We start from the raw sequence: 20,876 nt of genomic DNA on the forward strand, positions 1-20,876 counted from the left end.
TTTCTTTGCAAAGAGACTGTGCCCAGTGCTGTTCACTTTGGAGAACCTACTCTCTTAGTGGAGTATGGATTATACTGGCTTCTGTGGAATATTGCTTGCTGCTCCTAGAGCTATATCTTGAGTCATTGGATGGATTTATTTTCCCTCTCTTACTCAAACCCCTGCCTTCTGTGAGGCACAAGGAGTATTTCTGCCTGTTATGCATATTCCTGTAAACTTTCAGCAGCAACTTCTGTAATACCCCGTCCCTTCCATTCTGTAGGGGGAAGCCAGAGATCATAGGTAGCAACCTGGATGTCTTGGTGACAGTAGGGCTGTCTGACAAGGTATGTGAAGATTATTGCCTGGCTCAAGAAGTATGCAATGCCATCTCCAAACTTGCTGGTAACCCTAAGGTAAGACTCTTAGCTTGTTCTTGAGGTCATCCAGAAATAGAGTTGTCTAGAGACAAAGAAGAGAGGGAAATGTTTTGTATTGAGAATAGAGAGAAGTGGTAAAGTTTCTACTGATTTTGAAATTAAGGAAGTTGAGACCATTCAGCAGCACTGTCTAGAAAGCTTAGCACACATCAGCGAACACATAATAAAAGCATTTTCATTAGGCAACAGGCTGAATTCAATTAGTAAAGAGTTCAGTGCACAAGAAAATATGTTTTTCTTTCAATTATTTTCCTCAGACTCTGAGTTCTAAGCTGATTTGTGTTTCCTCAACCATGAAGTCCTTTCCTCTACTGATGTTTTCTGGTGTTGTGATTCTTTAGCCCTCCCTATTAATTGATATTTGGGAGTTGTCAGCTGTACAGCTGAATATAAAACATGAAAGATTTTCAAATCTGCCCATGTTGTACTTACAACAGCATGGTGGTTGATGACTTCTTTGTCTGAAGAACAATTTATACTTTTTGAGGTTTTTTTTAATGCACTTGAAAAAAAGAAAAAAACTTTGTTTCTTCACTCAAGCATTTTGGGCATTTTGCTTCAGGCGTTCCAGCATAAAAGCAGCCCTCCTTCACACAGCACTGTCATTCTGCATTTGCATCTTCAACTGGGGATGTTACTACAGGACCTTCACGAATTAATGTGTATTACAACATTCTTAAATGTCCTGAAGGTGACTGTAGTTCAGTTTTAGGTTAACTCTGCATTTAATTTTGTATGTGAGAAGGGACTGAACTGTAGATAGTTGAATGACTGTGGTATTAATAGCTCATCCTTTCCATTCCCCCTTCCTCCCGAAATATAGACTGTATAGACGGTAGGACTGTGAATTGAGAGATTTTTGTTTCCAGCTACTGAAAGCTGGTAAACCCTCAAGCAGTAACTTGTTCTGATCAAGTATATCTTGATTAGGCAGCCACAAATGTGCTAAGACATCTTGGGCATTGTCACTCATACTTGGTTTAATAGTTCTCTCAGTTATCTTATTCCATATTAAAACGTGGTGGGACTGATAAAGAGCATATGCAACAGCCTAAGTGTGAGGTGGTGTTGGATCCAGAGCTGTCCTCTGTTATTCCTACTGATGATATTTTGCTTTTAAACAAAACCTCATTTTTCTGGAGTTATTACTAGGCATGGGCATGTAGTTGACTTACTGTTGGTAACTGAAGATGCTCTAAAGGTTTTCCTCTTTGCTCACTGTGGAGAATGAGTAAATAACATCAGATCTTGAGAGAGTAGTTTTGATATTTCAAAAGAGTTATTTTGATTTAAGATGAAGTAGTGGATCTCTCTGGGTTGGCCTGGGATCATCATGTAGTCAAGCTTCAAATCCACCCAGTGCTGCCACCATGCCTTCAAAAGAGACAGTGATGTCCCTGCTGTGTGCTTAGTTGCAGAGCAATACTGGTTGTCCCTGCCATAGGTTTGATTGGCATTGTGCACATAGCAAGGTTATGTACTGGGAAGGGCATGGGGGGTTCTATGTGGTAAGAGTAACTCATCTGTTCTCTCTGCAGCCAGCACTGGGGAAGAACAGTGCACCTTTTCGGCTGCCACAGGACCACATGCTCTTTGGGTGCCTGCGTGAGGCTGTGAGTAAAGGTGAGCTCAAGTTAGCAGTAGGTTTGGAGGCGATAGAGTTGGGCTGTGAGACAGCCTGTGTTGTTGCTGATACTTGTGGTACATGGCTCCTTCTCATCAGGCTTTGCTCGGCCAGACAGTCACTGGATCCCCTTCATGGAGGCAGCAATAAAGCTCATCTACCAGCTAGCAGAAGGGGCAGAGGAGATATGTGCTCACATCCTGCAGGTGTGCGCTCAGCAAGCTCTGGAGAAGCTGCAAGAGGCTGATGGGCCAGAGAACACTGGTGAGGAAAAAAGCTGGTGGAGGAAATTTTTTACCCATGGTTTCTAGTGCTGCAGCTGGGTGGCCTAAAGTAACTGCATGAGGAGAACAGGGCAAGAGAGGCTAGTGAAGCTGTTGGCGTGTCAGGGTGTGAACACCGCAAAAAGAGTCTGGAGCCTGGAGATGGGTTATACAGTGAGACTTGGCAGTAACTGATGGGAGAGGAGGTCACTGAACTGCAGTAATTTTTCTCCACTAGATCCAGGGATTTCCCCTAGCAGAGTCTCTGGTGCTAGCAGTCTCCCCACATTCCTGCTCATGCATCTGGTGTCCCTTGTGGGACAGGTGGCAGTGCAGCATGTAGCATATTTGGAAGTGTCAGTGAGTGCAGAGCTACGCAGACGCCGTGTCCTCAGAGAGCAGGAGAAGAACAAGAAGCATCCTAACAGCAGCGTGAAGAAGCAGAGACCCCAGGTGAGAACTGAGGAGTTTTTTTGTTTTTTCCAGTGGGCAGCTCTTCTAGTGTCCCACCTACTGCCCTAGCAGACTTCTGGAGAATGCACTCCTGAGGATGCACAAGGTCCAGGATAATGTGCACTTTTGGTATAGAAATGGACATGTGTTGGTCAGGATTGACAGGGAGAGCTGAGGTCTTTCAGTGACCCTGTTCAATAAAACTCTCATGCTGGTCTTGGCTTTTGAAGAGCCAGACAGGAGGGAATAAAGGCTGATGTGCTGGCCATGCTTATCCTTCTTCAAGTCAAACATTTGCTTTCCATCATCTCCTTTCTTACCAGTGCAATATTTTGTAATTACTGCTAGTGGTGAAGAACACCCTGAGTTTTGGAAAATAGCTTCTGGAACTTTATGCCATGGAGCTTGAGGGTCCTATTTTCTCTCAGGTAGTAATAACGAAAGTTTAATAGTAGCCTTCTTAACAGAATCTGTAAGATAGAAATACCCTATTTGGTTAGGTCTGTCTTGGAACATTTCACAGTATCACAGTATGTTTGGGATTGGAAGGGACCTCAAAAGATCATCTAGTCCAATCCCCCTGCCAGAGCAGGAACGCCTAGGTGAGGTCGCACAGGAACATGTCCAGGCGGGTTTTGAATGTCTCCAGGGAAGGAGACTCCACAACCTCCCTGGGCAGCCTGTTCCAGTGCTCTGGCACCCTCACTGAGGAGAAGTTTTTTCTCAAATTTAAGTGGAACCTCTTGTGTTCCAGCTTGATCCCATTACCCCTTGTCCTATCATTGTTTGCCACTGAGAAGAGCCTGGCTCCATCCTCATGGCACTCACCCTTTATAAATATATAAATATTAATGAGGTCACCCCTCAGTCTCCTCTTCTGCAAACTAAAGAGACCCAGCTCCCTCAGCCTTTCCTCATAAGGGAGGTGCTCCACTCCCTTAATCATCTTTGTTGCCCTGCGCTGGACTCTCTCCAGCAGTTCCCTGTCCTTGAACTGAGGGGCCCAGAACTGGACACAATATTCCAGATGCGGTCTCACCAGGGCATAGTAGAGAGGAAGGAGAGCCTCTCTCGACCTACTAACCACCCCCCTTCTAATACACCCCAGGATGCCATTGGCCTTCCTGGCCACAAGGGCACAGTGCTGGCTCATGGTCATCTTGTTGTCCACCAGGACCCCCAGGTCCCTTTCCCCTACACTGCTCTCTAATATGTAATTTCCCAACCTATACTGGAACCTGGGAGTGTATAGTCCAGAGTGTAGCGATGCTGAGTTTATTAGGTAAGAATAGAGAAAAATGTTGTGTGTTCCTGGGTATCCGGTCTCTGTTAGCTGCCTACAGGGCTGTGTCCAGAGAAATTTGTAGTTAATTTCCTCATCCACCCTGCATATATGTGCCACTACCATTGCCCACACAGAAGGAAGTTACTGTGAGATTTTTTCCAGGAAGCAGCAGTTGGATGCAGATTTGGTCACCATGCAACACCCGTGTCTCACGTTGCTTTTGCCTTGCTGCAAGGTTTCCCATCATCTGGCTCACAAGATCAACAATTCAAAGGCTGCTTTGAACTTCTTGCTTTTGGGATTTGCATGTCCCTTAAGCTATGCCAGACTCTGACACTGATGCCAGATATGTCCTATGTCTGTCTCAGCTTAGTAGTGTGAGCGGCTTAGGCTTTCTTTTCATTGGTGATCTGTGGCATGTGGACTAGCAAATCCTGGACTACACTTCACAGGTTCATTCAGATCTGAGGGAAAAGCAGGTTATAAAACTCTCCCATCAGTCTGTTGTCCTCAGCTCTAGTCATGCTGCTGGTAACATCCATGCATCTCTTGCCCAAGAGAAGAGTACTTCATGAAGGAAGGGGTTATCATTGCCTGTCACCTTTTCACAGTCTTCCTTTCTGCCCAGAGCACAGGAAATGAGACCACTATGGAGGAGGAGCTGGGCCTCGTGGGAGCCTCAGCTGATGACACCGAGGCTGAGCTCATCCGCAATATTTGTGAGACAGAACTTCTAGATGGTAAGTGTGGCTGCCAGCAAGGAGCACTGGCTCTGGCTGCCTGTGTGAAAGAACAGGTATGATGGGTAACAGATCCAGGACAAAGGCTACTGCCTTCAGAAGGAAACACTGCCATTTTTGTCCAGTGTCTGTTTCTATGTGGGCTGCCTGTTTCTTTGCTCTGCCACTCTGGAGGTGGTTTTTCAATGCTGAATCAAACAATTTCTGTAATCTGCAGTTCTGGGATAAATTGAGTAATTGTTCTTAAGGAGGGATGTGCAAACACAGCTCTCATACTTGCTGTCTTCATCCCCACTCTCTAGGGAAGCACTTGTTCTCTGCCGTTGTTCCACTGGTGCTCAAGATCTGCAACAACCCTGGGCTTTACAGTGATTCGGCGCTCTTAGCTGCTGCAGCCTTGGCCTTTGGCAAAGTCTGCATGATCAGGTAACACCTAGTCATGCTGGTGTTCATTTCCCAGCCTTCCTAATACTAAAGCACAAGCAAATGTTGCAAGTCCTTTCCTGTGGAGAGAGCAAACACAAAAGAGTGTTCATAGATTTTTGGTTTGGGAGTGGCTTTGTGTGTCTCTGCTCTCTGAGAGATGGGATTTTGGTATCTATGTCATCTTTTCTGTACCCTGTCCTGTCAGCTCTGAGTTCTGCGACTCCCACTTGCGCCTGCTGTTCACTATGATGGAGAAGTCCACTCTGCCTGCTGTGAGATCCAACCTCATTATTGCAGCAGGAGATCTGGCCATCCGTTTCCCCAACCTGCTGGAGCCTTGGACGTCGCATCTCTATGCCAGGTAATGCTGTGCTTATTGCTGGGAGAGGATAAGTGATGAGAGCTCTGTGGAAGGGTCACACTGGGCCTCTAGAGGGTAAAAATGGTCCAGGAAGCCAAATCTGAAGGTGCCAGTGCAGGGAGACAACAGCCCTGGGCTGTGGAGTAGGCTGTCATGGGTATTGGTAACATAGAGATACTCAGCTGCTTTCTGCAGTACCTATGTTTTTCTCTCAGGTTGCGGGACCCCTGCCCAAGCGTGAGGCAGACGGCTGCACTGGTGATGACTCACCTTATCCTCAAAGACATGGTAAAGGTGAAAGGCCAAGTAAGCGAAATGGCAACTCTGCTAATAGACCCAGAGGAGGCAATCATGGGAGTGGCTCAAAACTTTTTCAGTGAACTCTCCAAAAAGGCAAGTGGATGCTCAGGGCCCTTCAAGAGAGGGGAAGGGCTGGTGGAGGTTGAGTCAATAACACAAGTTGAGTCCTGGAGAAAGTGTGTCAGTGGTGTAGAGCAGCTCTCTGTCCCTCTGTGTTGCCTAAATGAGGGTAGATCAAGGAAATTTTTCAACACAAGTTTTGTTTCAACTCTGATGTTGCTGAATTTTACTTCATCCATTCACATCAGAAGGCAGGCTCCAAATCAGTGCCTTGTCCTTTTGCTTTCTTGTCTATGCCTAGGACAGGGTTGGGAACAGGTTTCTGCAGTTTACCTTTAGACTGAACAACAGGGTTCCCTGACCGTATGGTTCAGGCAGTGCATTATCTCTGAAACCTTTCAAAGTTGTTCTTGGCTGTGTGACATTGAGACACTTAAACTGAAGCAGGTAAAAACAGTAGTAGCATTGCCCCATACACTGCTCATTCAACATGAAGGCTGCTGCAGGCCCTTCAGAGTTTGAGATTTACTGCCTGAGAAACCGCAGTGATACTGGGGCTTTACTATCTTGGCTTGCTCTGTTAAAAGCAGAGCCAGCCACCTAACTGCACTGAATTCTTATCTCTGCAGAGTCTACGACAAAACCATGTAAAAATAGTGGGAAAGGGAATCTGGATTGGATCTTTTCAGGCAAGATCAGAGACAGTTCCTTGGCCTGAACTGCTGTGCAAGATTCCTCAATCAGGAAGCTTTTTTTGTTGGGTTGTGACAAGGTTGGAAAGGAAAGAAACTGCATCCAAGTCTGCCAAAGACCAGAGATGTTGCAAACCAAGGGTTGCAGTTGTTGTTATCCTGCTGGTTGTTTTTTTCCCTCCTTAGCTTCAGCCAAGTAGTCCTGGTTAGCTTTCGCTGGCGGTATACAGCTGATTTCAAAAAGCTGGTGTTTTCAATAAGTAGATTTGGGATGGCGAGGAAGGAGGTAATTTTAAGTGGGCAGCTTATCTGGCTTGACTCAAGCCATCCTTTGTAATTCTTTACCTCATGTAGAACCTTCATTTCTGCACAGGGTAATGCCATCTATAACCTGCTTCCAGATGTAATCAGTCATCTCTCAGATCCTGACTGTGGCATAGAGGAGGAATCCTTCCACACTATTATGAGGTATTCTGGGGTTAATGAAATCTCTTTTGACCAGAACTATGTTTATGCAAAGTGAGGGTGCCAGATCCAGGGAAGACGGACTACAGTGACATACAAAATTCTTTTTCGGTTGTTCTCCTTGATCTTTTTCAGTCTGTATCTGCAATGTAGTCATGCTGAGGGGAATCGATTCTAAATCCGCATAGCTGGGAGTGAGGAGAGACTCCATAGAGTTTCCATTAGCTCATTCAAAATTACTTTCGCTCTAGAAAAGGAAATCTGTTGGTTTTATACATGGGAACATGTATATACAACATCAGGAGAACACAACAGATTTGAAAGACTCAGCTGCCTTTGTCATTTTGGTGGCCTGCTGGAGTTTAGTAAAGCTGTAATTAAAGTAACAGATTTGTGATCGAGTTGTTTGGTTTTGTTTGTTTGAGTTGAGGGCTTTTTTTGTTTTGTGGGGTTTTTTGTGGTTGTTTTGGTGGTAGTGGTTTTGTTTGTTTGTTTTCAAGAATGCCTCCATAGTATAGAGATACATTGAAATATTTTAATCTGAGGGCATCAGCTGCTCATAGACAGCATGAAGAATGTCTTTAGTGGTAAATTACAGAAATTTTCCTTTCATATCTGAAACTTAACCACAGGAGGAATTTTCTGAGTTGCCTGAATCCCTGTAGATTGCAGAGGGGAGTGTTGGACAAAACAAAAGTATTGCTGTTGCTGAAGAGAGGAACAATAACGTCTCCAGTGTTTTTTTCAACTAGAGTCTTTCTGTCCACAAGACTCTAGTGCATTTAGGAAGGGGGATGTATTTTGGACAGGTAAGAGTTGCAAGGCACAGAAAATGTCTATTAGTGAGGCTGAAATTGAGACTGAAAATAATGTATGGCTGCAAAAGTATATGTATGTTTTGCTTCAGCTTTCAGTAAGGAGGGTACTGTGAAATAATTGGAAATACAGCACATGAGCACATATAAAAGGGGAAGTTAGTGTCTGATGTGGAAGCAAATCATCAGAGAACCCTGAAGAAGGCATGTATGAAAAGAATGGGACATAATCCTTGAATTTTCAGTACAATTTTTAATAAATGTCAAACTGGAGGTGTTGCCACAGACCTAGAGAATAAGTGCGATTAATGTGGTTAAGACAGCTATAGATGGACTTTTCTGACTTCCAACAGCATGTAGGGAGAGAGCTGGAGGTGTGTGGCAAATAAGAGAAAAGGCAGTATTGATTTAACAAAGTAGACCAGGTATCAAGTTAGTTTAAAGCTAATTAATTTTAAAGAAGACCTGATCATCAGTGTACCACATCATATCCTTTAAATCAGAAAAAAGCAGAGTAATTGAAACTGAACTATTTCCCTGTGTAGTACTATAGAAAATGCATACGTTGTGGAGAGGATCCATCTTAACTTGGAAACTATGGTGAACAAAGTACATGCTAGGAAGGAAGCAGTGGCTTATGCTGCAGGAATACTTGCCAGACTGGAGAATAGAGAAGTGTAAAAAAGATTGGGGTAGTGGGGGGAGCATCACTGTTAAAGGACTAACTTGTGCAGAATGAGAGGGTTACAGTAATAACCAAGATTAAAACTAGCAGAAAAATGTCTAAGATTGAATGTTTAGAAGTTGTTTAACCTCTGCTGCAAAGCTATGGCTGAAGTTAGAGATACTTCCCACTTGCTGTTTTAGCAGTCAAGTTATTTCTGGTTTACGTATAAGGAAGCGTAGGACATGCTGGTGAGACCTTGCCTGGAATGCTGCCACAGTTCTGGTCACTTAAAGAAAGATGAGTTGATGCTGGAAAAAATGCAAAGGGAGGACTACTGAGGATCTGGTCTCTGTTCCGTATCTTAGAAGAGCAGTTTGGTGTTGGTGGTTGTAGACATAACAAAGACTGAACAAGGATGTGCTTGGAGCAGTTACATCAAGGCCAGTGGCAACCTGATTGAGCTTGAGTTAGCAGAATTGGTGGTACAAGAAAAAGAGAGGCCATCAGGACCTTCTTAATAAATAGAAGTTGTTTAGTGATTTCTGTAATGACATCATGCAAAATGTAGAAGTATTTAACTGTGTTAAAGTCCATGTCTCTTTATTCCTCAGCATTTAAGTTCTGTTAGGCTTTGTTTCCACTTTAGTGCAAAGTAACTCTCACTTTTGCCTGGATCCAAAATACAGCAACATACCTTCAAGAAACTTAATGAAAGAAAAAAGTCACAGGAACAGTTTTGAGGGAAAAAAACCTGCACGTCACCCTGTTCCCCTCAAGGTCTGCTTGTAAGACATACTAGTCTGCCAGTGCAACTTGAGAAGTGAGGAGATTGTCTGGAGGTGTTGCATACTCCTGAAACTGGATGGAAGGAGCTGATCAAAAGTTGACACTACAGACTTCCATCCAGTGTCCCTCCTACCTCAGACCCCAAACAGATATTAGCACTTCTCACTCCAGGCCTGCCAGGGTTTTTGCTCTAGCTGAGTTTCTTCATTTAAACCTAGGCAGGTGTTATTATGCAAACATGCTGTTTTAATTATACGTGATGTCATAGCAGCTGTCCCCCAACAGGTACTGTGATTACTATTTGAAAGGTATATAGGCTTATAGCTTCAACTGAACCAAGTCTGAGGCATGCAGAGCTCTCTTGTCTTCTTTTGAAGACCAGCCAGCTGATAGCATAGCTGCAAGCATCCCATGATGTAGGCAGAAATGGGGTTTCCTCTCTGGGCTCTTAACTTCATCATTTTTTTCCTTTGCAGACATCTCTTCTCATATATTACCAAAGACAAACAGACAGAGAGCTTGGTGGAGAAACTTTGTCAACGATTCCGGACTGCCAGGTGGGTTCTAATCCTAATTTTCCTGACAAGCAGGTCTGCTTCTTGGGAATTGTTAGAAGAAACTACCTTGCGTACAGTGCTTTTAACAGGTTCCCATCATGTTCTTTATGTGACAAAGTGACAAATGCTGAGAAAACCTGCATTAGGTCCCTTTTTCTTTTTTTTCTTTTCCTTCCTATCTTCCTCCTTAAAATATATTAATAAATATGTATAAGTTAAGGCTCCTGGTCTTACTACGCTGTTATTGGCCCCTGTCCCCTCCCACCTTTCTCAGGGAAAATGTTTTGTGACAATTTAGATCTTCATTACAGCTGAGCAAGGACACACCCCATGTGGGGGTTTTATGCACCTCTGTGGTCCTTTCCCTTGTATCTAGGCTGAGAAACTGGTGTGTTCAACTGGGAAGCTGGGGTGTCCCCAGCAGTCCTGCCTGGGGTGATCTCAACTATCTGGTTGATTTAGACCTGTCCTTGTTCTGTGTGCATGGGCTGTGCAGAGCTAACTCAATGCCTCAGACTTCGTTTTCTTATTTAAGGGCTTGTGCCACTCTGTGCTTATGTCTCTGCTCTGTCTGAGAGATGTGTATGTCTTGCTCATGGTGCTGAGTACAGAGTAAAGAGTGCAGAACCCATCCCATGAATCTGAGATATTGTTTTGCTTCCTGAGTTTTGAGGGGTTTTTTTGTTGTTGCTCCTTTTCCCAAGATGTAACCTCACTGACACAGATGTACAGATGTACTTTCTTTTTTTTTTTTTTTTTCCCCAAGATAGTAGAAATTTATCTGCCTCTGTCAGGTACTTTCAGTGGTATCTTCATCCACTTGATGAAGACGCACTTCCACTGGATTTGATGCACCCTGCCTTCCTCCATTCCTGTGGTTTTCCTTCTCCATTGTTGTGGGTTTGCCCTTGAGGTTTAAGCTGTGTCTGCTTATCTTGGCCATTCGTACACAGTGCCTGGGCATGTGACCTGCTCAGCTGCCTCAGGGATTGCATATTCCCCAGAAATATTTTGATTTTATTTCCTGAGATGGAGTGGAAAGCGGCCTCTCTTTCCAAAATTGCCTCCTGAGAACACTGGTGAGCTCTTCACATTTGTAAAGAACCATCTGTGTGTAAGCCACATGTGGCCTTTACTAAAATGCCCTAATATTTCTATACCACAAAGATGATCACTTTAATGCACGCTATCAGTAATGCTAGAGCAAGGCTCTCCAGGTTAAAACAGGAGTTTATCAGAAAAGATTTTGCAGCCACCATCATGCTCCTCAGCTTTTCTGGAGCTCCAAACGTAGCAACCTGCCAAGTATCATTCAGACTTTAGACATGGAAACAACTGGATGCTGCAGCTTTGTTCTCCATCTGTCTGTGTTTGAACAGTGCATTCTGAGAGGGTATATGCAAGACAAACTTCTGGCCCTCTGGTTTGTATATATTAATAATAAGGGCTTTGGCCTAGCTTTTTTTTCCCTCCCATTCCACCACAGTGAGCTACATTAAGAATGTTAGTTTGCCTTTCTTTTTTTTTCAGTAACTACTTCTGGAATTGAAATGTGTCCTTTTTGAAACAGCAGTTGTCATCTGTTCACTTTGTACCTTAGTGAAAATGGCCTTCTTTATGTTACTGGCCTGTCACTGGGCAGGAAAAAATAAAAGAGAGAACAACAAGTAAAACTTCTGCTTGAAAAGATCTCAAACATGCAAAAATGACTAGCCAGGGTTGTTTATTATTCAGTTGAAATAAGGCCCTTCAAGAAGAGTCCTCACCTCACTGAGTGTATTATTGACAGCTAGGAGGAAAAAACTTCTCATGCTTTTTAAATGAGGGACTGTATTCTCTAACAATGAAGCCTTCATGTTTGTCTGACAGACTCTAACTCAGTGTCTTTGATGGAATACAGTGGTGGTTGTGAAGTGGTTAGTATGGTATGGCCTCTAACTGACCTGTAACAGAACAACCTGAATCTCATGTTCTGCAGGGCAGAAGCACCTGCAGGAAATGCTTCATCCTCATGTACTGTGCTTCTAGGTAGGATGTGCACATCCTTACGCATCCCTTTTCATAAGAGCAATCTTTGTCTTTCCTAGAACTGAGCGTCAGTATCGGGATCTGTCCCACTGCCTCGCTCTGCTTCCCCTCTCAGAACGGGGCCTTCACAAGCTGCAGGACAACTTTGACTGCTTTGCGGACAAGCTCCAAGACCCAGCTGTCTACAGTTGTTTCCAAACTGTGCTGGCTCGATTCCGCAGAGCAGGCAGCAAACCCGAGACTAAAGTAAGGATGGGTGGCAAGTGTCCGGGCCAATAAAACGACTTCTTTTTATACACGATGATTGGGAAAGCCTTGTAGTTTTCCATGTTAAGCAGGCTACTCCTTGGCCCCAACAATTTATCAGAGAACTTGGTGACAGTTCTGCTACAGATGTAACACTTCTCTCCCCACCCTTTCCATGCTTTCTTTTGTCTTTTTTTTTTCCTTTTTTTCTTCTTTTTTACCCCACTCTGTTACAACATTACATCTCCATCAGGTTCTGGCTGAGGAGCTGGAGCAGAGGCTGTCAGCCTCCCGAAACCGAGGGCTGGATTCGGCGGAGACATGCCAGGAAGGTAGTCAGTCTCCAGTGCCAGAGCCGGCCAAGCAGAAACCAACAGGAAGTACGTTCCTTTTGTGAGACTGCAGCCTTCCCCTGATCCTGCAGTCCAGCAGAGACACCTAGGGACTTTTCCCTACGTGACCCTTACAGACAGAATGGCCGCTACCTTTATATTTCTTTTTCTTGGCAGGTTCACGTCGCCAGCCCCTGAGCACAGCCAACAGGGATGAAGATTTTGTCACACCCCAGCCTCGCGCTCTCCGAAACCATAAGCGTACCCAAAAACGCCCTCCACCCAAAAAAGCTGTTATTGCTTTCTCCAGTGATGAGGAGAACAGCTCTGAGGACGGTAAGGCACTGTACATGTATGCTCAAAAGGTGAAAGTGGAGGAAGACTATAGGTTTGGCCCATCAGGGATGTTCCTTTGGTAATGGGCAGGTGTGTGGGGGTTCAGAGGGCTGCTTAGGTTGCCTCTAGCTTTCTCTGTTTAAGGCAGTGGAGTGATGGTTATTGACACATTTTACTCCCTTAGAGCTATTGGGAAAACTGGAGGAGGAAACCCCGACGAAAACAACTCCCATCACCAGATCTTCAGTCTCCCGGCTGCGCTAAGGGAACCATCTGCTACTGTCTTTAATGAAAAATAAAACTTGGTTTATGCAGCAGTTGTCTTCTCTTGTCTGAAACACTGGGTAATATGACAGTGCTTTAAATGAGGATAAAATGCAAGCTATACACCAGGCTGAAGCAATTCCAATCCTGTCTTTTGATATCTCCACAAAGAAAAGGCAGTGATGAACATAGCTACTGCTTTGAGTGGTTTCACACTGGCTGTGCACATGAAAATAAACCACTCTTATTAAAAACAAAAAAAAACCCCACACCTTTGGAAGAAAGTCTTTCTAAGAAGAGCCAAACTAACCACTGAGTACAAAATACTCATTCCCTTCCATTTTGTACGTGGTTATAAGTACACCATTCAGCTTCTCTTAACACAGGACCAATACAATTTTTCTGACTTTGGGCCCTTTTATGTTTGATCCTCTTTGAAGCTCTTGCCATGCAAAGCCCTGCAGGGCTTTGAGGGGAAGTTACCTGCATCTTTTCCTTATACAAATCTCCTCAAGAGTTGAGGGACTGGGGAAGTGATGAGAAAGCCAGACTTGGGCTATAGCTAGAGTGCTTCAACAGAGAATATGAAAAATCAGTAAAGACTTAAAGTTTAAAGCAAAACAAAACCACACAAAAACAAAACAAAAACAAAAAAAAAACCTATGCCTTCAGAATTATCTTTACCTAACTCTGATTTGCTCAGGTTACTGAGTATACTGGTAACATGGGTAGTCTCACTGCACTTTTTGTAATGCATTTGCTGCGAATCCAGTTATGTTTCAAATAAGACTGGCACTTAAGCTCTTTCCTTCCAGGAATGCCAAATTGGTGTTCAAGTCAGTCCTTGCACTCCTTGGACTGCCATGTGAACACGAAGTGCCCTGAATTTGAGTTAATCACGTAAACAACCTTTAACCTCCTGTCTCACAGGCAAATTGGCATTTGTCCCAGAGCTATTAGTACAGAATTATTTCCTCTTACCTGTCAGTTACCTAGAAAGCAGACCAATCACTAGCTGGGCAGGCATCAGAAGGGTCTTCCTGTCAGCAGGTTCCTGCAGATCTTCCGTGTTCTCTGTCTCTGGGATCTACCAAGTTCCTGCAGTTGTCATGGTCACCCTTGGTTCTCCAGCATGTAGAACCTGCTGCTCAGTTCTGTGGGCTGGCTGCATGAGTAGTGACAAAAGCCTGCTGTAGCTTATTTTGGTCTCTATTAAAAAAAGAAAAAAAAGCATTAGGAATTGCATTGCTTTGCATTTGCCTTAATAATATTTTTTTTAAATGCCAACATATGAATAGACATAAACATGTTAGATGCTGTAGAAACAAGTAGACTAGGGAATGATGTGATGACAGGTGTATTTATTGGGCTGGGACATGGGGATCAAATCCCACATCTGAGTCCCACAGTTCACTGGAACGATGTGCCCTCTTGCAGCCACTAGTGTAAACTAGCCAGATACCAATACAGACATGCTCCCCAGCTCCAGAGCACCCTGGTGAGAACCGGAAAATCACATGAAATACAAAGGTCAGAAGCTATAGCAATATTGTCCCTCTTACCTGTCCTCCCTGCTATAATACTCACTGAAGGCTACAGGAGACAGAGGCAGCAGCTGCGGCATTAACAGTAAATATGACGTGCAGTCATGCATACTGTACGTGATTCCCCCGTCACCACTCACAGGTATGTCACTCACAAATGAGAATGAAAAGAAAAAAGCATAAACGGATTTCTACGCAGGCTCAAGGCTTTACAAGTCTGCAGTAAATCTTGCATATATGTAATATGTTGATAATACTGCAGTTAAAGAGATATGAATGAGTGAATGGAGGAAACAAGGTGGCCATAAAACTGTCTAAGTACCGGTTTACCTTCAGGCCATGCTTTTCCACTACAAGCGGTTAAACTTTTTCCTTTGGGAGAGACATGCAGCCACCTTTCTGAGGCGGAAGGTTTGGCAGTCAATGACTGGGCTGATATGGTGGCTCCTTCAGTGCATCGCAGCCTGTCTTCTACCCTTTCGTGGGCACAGCACTGCCTGGTCAAGTAAGCGTGGAAGGTCAGTGAGTGCGGGTCTGCAGAAGGATGCAGCAAAAACTAAGAGGGGTTAAAACAGCTACACAGTGGCTGCTGCCTTAAGCAGCTGGTTGCTGCTCTTCTATTCCTGGCAAGCAACTATTCTGGTGGCTGCCATGATGACCAGGCTGAGAGAGTAACCCCACTCCCTCGCTTCTGAGGCAGTGGGATTGCTCAGTGCCGAGATCAGTGGAGTTTCCATTCTCTAAGGGACTGCCAGCCACAGGAGGCTCCAGGCTCCTACACATGGTGCTAGTGGAGTGACATGAGTATAGTTCTTGCTTCTAGAGCCTGCAGCAACCATCAGCCCATTGCATCACCACAGGCCAGGGGCTGTTCCCCCAGGCTACTTCACACAGGGTATTGCTCCTTGCCTTTGTAAGCAACAGCTTGTAAATATCTGTGATTCAACAGGAGACCACTTTTCTGGTGGTCTCGCAAGCTCTAGAATTGGTGTGCCAGATTCAGAGCGGGAAGGGTTTTTACAGAGGAAACTTGTTGGCACCAGAGAGGAAAGAAGGACAATAACCTATTTGAGTCTGAGAAAACTGGGGCAATCGGGGACTCGTCTGCCAAAGCCTTTTCACTCCACAGTCATTGCCAGGATGTATCAGAGCAACTATTCAGTTCTACTGCAGACCCAGCAAGGATCTGGGACACAGCAGCTGCAACTTCACAGCACCTGAGTCATTAACACCTGCAATTTATCCAGACTTTGCTGGATTTTCAAGAAAATTTGCAAATCTTCTGCAGACCCCAATGTTTCTTGCTTGGTGTGGACAATGATGACTCCTCCCCTCCTGCTAGCCTGAGGTTTTGCTGGACCCAAGGCAGGGACCTGTCACTTGAGAGCTCAGAGCCTGCCCATCCCTGCAGAGCTCAGTCTGTGTGCAAGTGGGCTGGAATTCAGGGAAGTTGCAAACACATTTCTGGCATTCTTCTTGCAGTATGGGGTACACCACATTTAAGGGATGCCAGATCAAACCACCACTACATTTCTTATAAAAAAAAAAGTGTTGTTGCTTTGGTGCTTACCTTGCGCTCAGGGACAAGCTGACTCCCAGAACCAGTGCATTCAACTTGAGATGCATCTGCCTGCAGCTGTCTTGCCAGGAGCATGAATACCCTAGCAGACTGACTCAACTGCTTCTGGATGGTTGAATGTGACCAGAAAGTGCAGAACAACATCCTCTGAGACATCTTGCATGTGGGATGGACACGTGCTCACTTCCCATCCTCCTTCTCTTTCCCACCCCTCTGAAACATTCACAAACGCAAAGCTCCATACCCTATCACATCCAGCACACGGAGGGGCTGGCTGTGCACACACATCCCGCACTCCTTTTGTACACAGGCACCCCATCTGAAAGCCCACACAAACAGCGCATCCCGTGATGCGCTGCACAGGCACAGGCAGTCACCTGTGCTTTGTGGTTTAAAAGGCTGGTACCAAAGTAATCCCATTCCCCATGAAATGTGTCACTCAAGGCCATAAACCAGGGGAGCCTCTCCATTTGCTGGCATGCCCCAGAGAGCTGGCCTAGGTACAGGGGTGATGGGACTGCCAGGCAGGATCACCAGAGCATTGCCCTGGAACCAGCACCACCCTTGGGTTGCAGGTATCAGGTGGAACTAACATACTTGGGTAACCTTACCTCTCCTGCTTCCAGCATCAGTGCTCCATGCTGAAGCCCCATGCCCTCTTTTCATGGACTGGATGTAAAATGGTTTGTAAAGCTTTCTGGCTTCTTAGGTAGGGAAGAAAGGGAGGAAAAGGAAGGAAAAGGAAGGAAGGAAAAGGAAGGAAGGAAAAGGAATGAAGGAAGGAAGGAAGGAAGGAAAAGGAAGGAAGGAAGGAAGGAAGGAAAAGGAAGGAAGGAAAAGGAAGGAAAGAAGGAAGGAAGGAAGGAAGGAAGGAGCAAATATCTGAACTGTGACTTTTGTTATTTCTGCAAAACACTTTTCTTCTTCTAATTTTCTTCTTTCCTCAAAAAACAAGCAAACAAACACACACCACATAAAACCAACCAACGAACCAACAGCAGGCAGCAGAACACTATCAAGTTTTGACCCAATTGCTTTGTGCAACAGTACTGAAGAAAGGGAAGTTTAAGGTGTTATTAAACTCATCCAGCACACTCACAACTAATCCTGTACTGGGGTACAATCCCTCCATTCCTCTCCCCTGACAAACTTTCCTGATTAGTTTCTGTCTTCATACCCAGGCTGACTTCTGCACCCTGGTCTCCAAACAGTGACCTCATTGCCTTGTTCAGCTGGTGAGAAACTACAGTAAAATGGGAGAGGCAAACAAAGGCGGGGGGAACTAACGGCCAGAAGATTTAGTAGGAATGAATCTGCTCCTTGCCATCCCACTTCCATTGTGCGTCTGAGCTTGAGAAAGTGCAAGCTGAGCCTCGATGAGCTCTTTTCTGTGTCGGTTCCTCTGGAAACTCAGCCCAGCCCTACAGATGGTGCCTCAGGACAACCAGCCTGCAAGTTATATGCCTGCCTAGTACTAGACCCACACTCCCACTGCAAATCCCATAGTTAGTGCTGGAATTCACACACCTTCTGCAGCGAGAGCTCTTCATTCCCAGGCCAACCAGCGCACCAAGATATAAATATGAAAAACAAAAGCCTGTATTGTCACAGAGCTGAATTTGTGTCAGCCAGCAGTGTGGCTACTGCTAGTTCATCCTCATGATGATTAGAGGAATAGTGTTAATAGCACTCTGCCTACAAGGAGTATGTCCAATATCACTATAGAATGCAGCCTTCAATACCCTCCTTTGGGATGTGTTTCAAAGTGTCACCCTGTTCCTGACCCTGACAGATACCTCCAGGTCCTGGCCAGCAGCAGCTCAACTCACATTTATCTTCCAAGACACTCAGTAAACACCTTTGTGTCCCTTTTCTTTAGAGGAAGGGGTCTTGCTGAGCTCACCCTGAAATATATCACCCTGGACAAAAGGGCTGAAAGGTTAAGAAGCTCCAGGGGGTGGTTCAGCAGAGAGCTGGGGGCCCAGTCCCTGCCAGAACCAACACTATAAAGGCAAAGAGGGGCTACAGACTGCATCTGACACAGATGCTGCAGGTTCTGCCTCGCCTCCCACAAGCCCTGGGATAAAAAGAAGATGCTGAGGTTCCAGTCGTGGCCTTGCTCGCTTTTCCTCCTCTTAGTTCTGCTCTCTGCCAGAGTTCAGACTGTGTCCTTACCAGCACAGAGGCTACAGGTAGGAAGGACTGGGAGAGCACTGAGGGAGGTTTCAGGAGTAGCAGGGGCAATTTGGGAAGGTCATGGTCAAACCTAGAATAAGTGGGGGATCCAAATTCCAGCTACCGGAAGCTACTGTTTATTCTCACTGCTCCCTCACCTCCACTCCAACAGCTTCAGCTCTTGGATGACTGTGTCTTTATAACCCAGCTCCTAAGAAGCACCAGTATTACAAGGGAGCAGACACACAAAAGCTTTTTAGTGAGCTCTGGTCTGGGGCAGGCTGTCTGTGGGGCTCCCCATGTTGCCTGCAGAGGCTTTAACGGTGAAGAGACTAGTGCTATCTAACTCTGCCCTGTGTCAGCAGCCACCAGAAATTATGGTTGTCTCCCTCATCGTGTGCAGTGTTCTGGTTCTGATGTCTCAGAGGGCAGGCTCATCCTGCTACGTCAGGATTTTCACTCCTAAGTCAGTACTACCCTCCAGTAGCCCCTCTTTAAGGCCAAGAGCCTGTCAGGATGCCAGCTAAGGGTTTCTTCACTTGGGTAAATCATTAACCCTCAGCAATTACAGCAAAAATATTTTGGCTTTCAAATCTATCAAGCTCTCTCTTACCCAAATCCTAACCTGAGCTCCAACACCTTGCTTTTATGTCATCCTGGGAAAGCTACAGGGAAGTAGTTAGGACGTGAACTAAAATCACAAGACTGATGCTGCTATGACTCACCACTTTCTACTCCTTGCTGAGGATGCCCGTGTCTGCTTCAATTAACTCGTTACCGGAAAGAGCTGCACAAAGGCATCTTCAGCCTTAGCTCAGCACCCACGTGAGGGACAGATGTGGAATGGCTATTGCAGGCTGCTTCCCTGGGCAGCCACGCCATGCTTCTGCTGTGCCCAATGCACCTGCCGACCCTCGCCTCCCTACAGCCAGAGGCTTCCAGGGGTGTGTGATCAGCATATGCCCGCCTGCACAGATACCCTAGAGGATTCCCAGTAGATGGAGAGCCCCCCTTCCTCACACCTGCATCCTCAATGCTGCTGTTCCTGTATCCCACTCATCTTCAGAGGCAGGTATTTGGGAAGGTCTGTCCTCCCCACCACCCCTCTGGACAAACAGAAATGCCACACAGCAGCACACAGAGGTGCTCAGCATCAGCAAAAGGAGCAAGGACTGAAGTCTGTTACCTTTCACGTTTGAGGGGGTACGATTTGACAAGACCATGGCAATCTGCACACAGGCAGAGGCTCATAGCAGCTGCCTCGCTGCTCTTTTGGACTGCAAAATCATTTCAGACTGCAGGAGCTGCTGGTCTAGCCATTCCCTCTGTCTGGATGCAACATCACGGACACAAAGCCTGTGTATTGGCACCATTTTATGTCCTGCCAGAGCCCAAGGGAAGGTGTAGGGCAGAGGAGTACAAGGGGGTACAAAGCTTATCACCAGGAGCACAGTCAGCTCTACTCTCACCCCTCTCTCCTCTCTGTCCCACTTTCCCAGATGCTCCTTTCCCAGTTGCTGCCCCTGGAGCCTGAGCCCACACTGGCTGAAGAGGACACGAAGGAGGGGTCCAGCTTTGGCCCTCAGTTGCTCTCCTCCACGCTCCCGTTCCTCCCGTCTGGGGCTAGAGCTGCCCGTCCCTCTCTCTGGCGCAAGACCCTCACCAGTCGCAAGTGGGCACTGCCTGGAGATTGGGCCTGGAAGGCCATACCCAGGGGCTGCTTTGGGCTGAAACTGGACCGGATCGGGACCTTCAGTGGTTTAGGGTGTTAGCTCCGGAGGGGTTCTGAGGTGAGACAGCCAGCTGTAAGGGCTTGGCCGGGCGGGCAGCAAAGAACTAAGGGGAGATGTGAGAGCACGGATGGGGGGCAGTGACGCGGGAGCGAGGGCCGGGGTCAGAAGGGCAGGCTGTGGAGCCCCCACCTGCCTGCAGCCGGGGCGATGGCTGGGGCGCGGGACCCTACCTGCTAGCGGGGCCCGGCCGCGGTGCCAGAGCGGGCGGGCTGCACGCCGCTGGGCGGCTCACCGGCCCTGCTTCTCCGCAGCCAGAGGAGGATACCCAGGCGCCCGCAGGACCGGACTGAGAACCAGCACGGCGTGCCAGCGGCTGAAACCGGGAAGCTCCTGCGCTGAAGGAGCACGGCGGCGGGGAAGCAGCGCAGCGCTACGAGGAGGAGCTGCCCGGCTCCGCGGCTGCCCCTAGGCCGCAGGACCCCTGCTCTGCCGGCAGCCCCCTGCGCCCTCGCCGTGATTGAGGACTCGCTTGCTAATTAAACAGAGCTGTACCAATTGCTGCGTGCGAGCTCGGCGGCAGCGCCCCCGCGGGAGGCCATGGCTGTCCCCAGGCCGGCGGGCTGTGCAGGGCCGAGGGCCTGGCAGCGAGGAGAGGCCGGACCCGGCGGCAGCGCCCGCCACCCCCGGCCTGCAGGCGCTGGGCCACGTTGGGTACGCGCCGCCATT

At 46.6% G+C, this 20,876-nt stretch overlaps 2 protein-coding genes and 1 long non-coding RNA gene across 5 annotated transcripts in view; 2 read left to right on the plus strand and 1 right to left on the minus strand.

The window, feature by feature from the left end:
- The window catches only part of NCAPD2 (non-SMC condensin I complex subunit D2), a 26,306-nt gene extending 13,137 nt beyond the window's left edge, over positions 1–13,169 (plus strand). For both annotated transcript variants that reach the window (XM_065049991.1, XM_065049990.1), the window contains exons 18-31: positions 263–395; positions 1,958–2,042; positions 2,143–2,307; positions 2,545–2,759; positions 4,673–4,784; positions 5,087–5,210; positions 5,416–5,571; positions 5,787–5,964; positions 6,997–7,091; positions 9,833–9,913; positions 12,001–12,187; positions 12,441–12,567; positions 12,697–12,855; positions 13,040–13,169. In XM_065049991.1, coding sequence (XP_064906063.1) covers positions 263–395; positions 1,958–2,042; positions 2,143–2,307; positions 2,545–2,759; positions 4,673–4,784; positions 5,087–5,210; positions 5,416–5,571; positions 5,787–5,964; positions 6,997–7,091; positions 9,833–9,913; positions 12,001–12,187; positions 12,441–12,567; positions 12,697–12,855; positions 13,040–13,119 — 1,897 coding nt within the window. In that variant the 3' untranslated portion in view covers positions 13,120–13,169. The remainder of the gene's footprint in view (positions 1–262; positions 396–1,957; positions 2,043–2,142; positions 2,308–2,544; positions 2,760–4,672; positions 4,785–5,086; positions 5,211–5,415; positions 5,572–5,786; positions 5,965–6,996; positions 7,092–9,832; positions 9,914–12,000; positions 12,188–12,440; positions 12,568–12,696; positions 12,856–13,039) is intronic.
- LOC135578315 (uncharacterized) overlaps positions 1–20,516 on the minus strand; it is a 27,343-nt gene extending 6,827 nt beyond the window's left edge. The window contains exons 1-2 of one of the 2 annotated variants that reach the window (XR_010469809.1): positions 20,381–20,516; positions 14,101–14,328 (exon numbers count right to left, since the gene is read on the minus strand). This is a non-coding gene — a long non-coding RNA (uncharacterized LOC135578315). Of the gene's footprint in view, positions 1–14,100; positions 18,184–20,380 lie in introns of those variants that run through there. The other variant, XR_010469810.1, reaches the window with a different exon arrangement.
- Positions 18,336–20,705, plus strand: LOC135578314 (C-type natriuretic peptide 2-like). The gene is made up of 3 exons (XM_065050054.1): positions 18,336–18,434; positions 19,917–20,207; positions 20,462–20,705. Exons 1-2 carry the CDS (start codon positions 18,336–18,338, stop codon positions 20,187–20,189), a joined length of 372 nt encoding a protein of 123 aa, XP_064906126.1. The 3' UTR covers positions 20,190–20,207; positions 20,462–20,705.
- The last annotated feature ends 171 nt before the right edge of the window (positions 20,706–20,876 follow it).

The sequence above is a fragment of the Columba livia genome, chromosome 1 (assembly GCF_036013475.1).
Source record: "Columba livia isolate bColLiv1 breed racing homer chromosome 1, bColLiv1.pat.W.v2, whole genome shotgun sequence".
NCBI classification, from domain to species: domain Eukaryota; kingdom Metazoa; phylum Chordata; class Aves; order Columbiformes; family Columbidae; genus Columba; species Columba livia.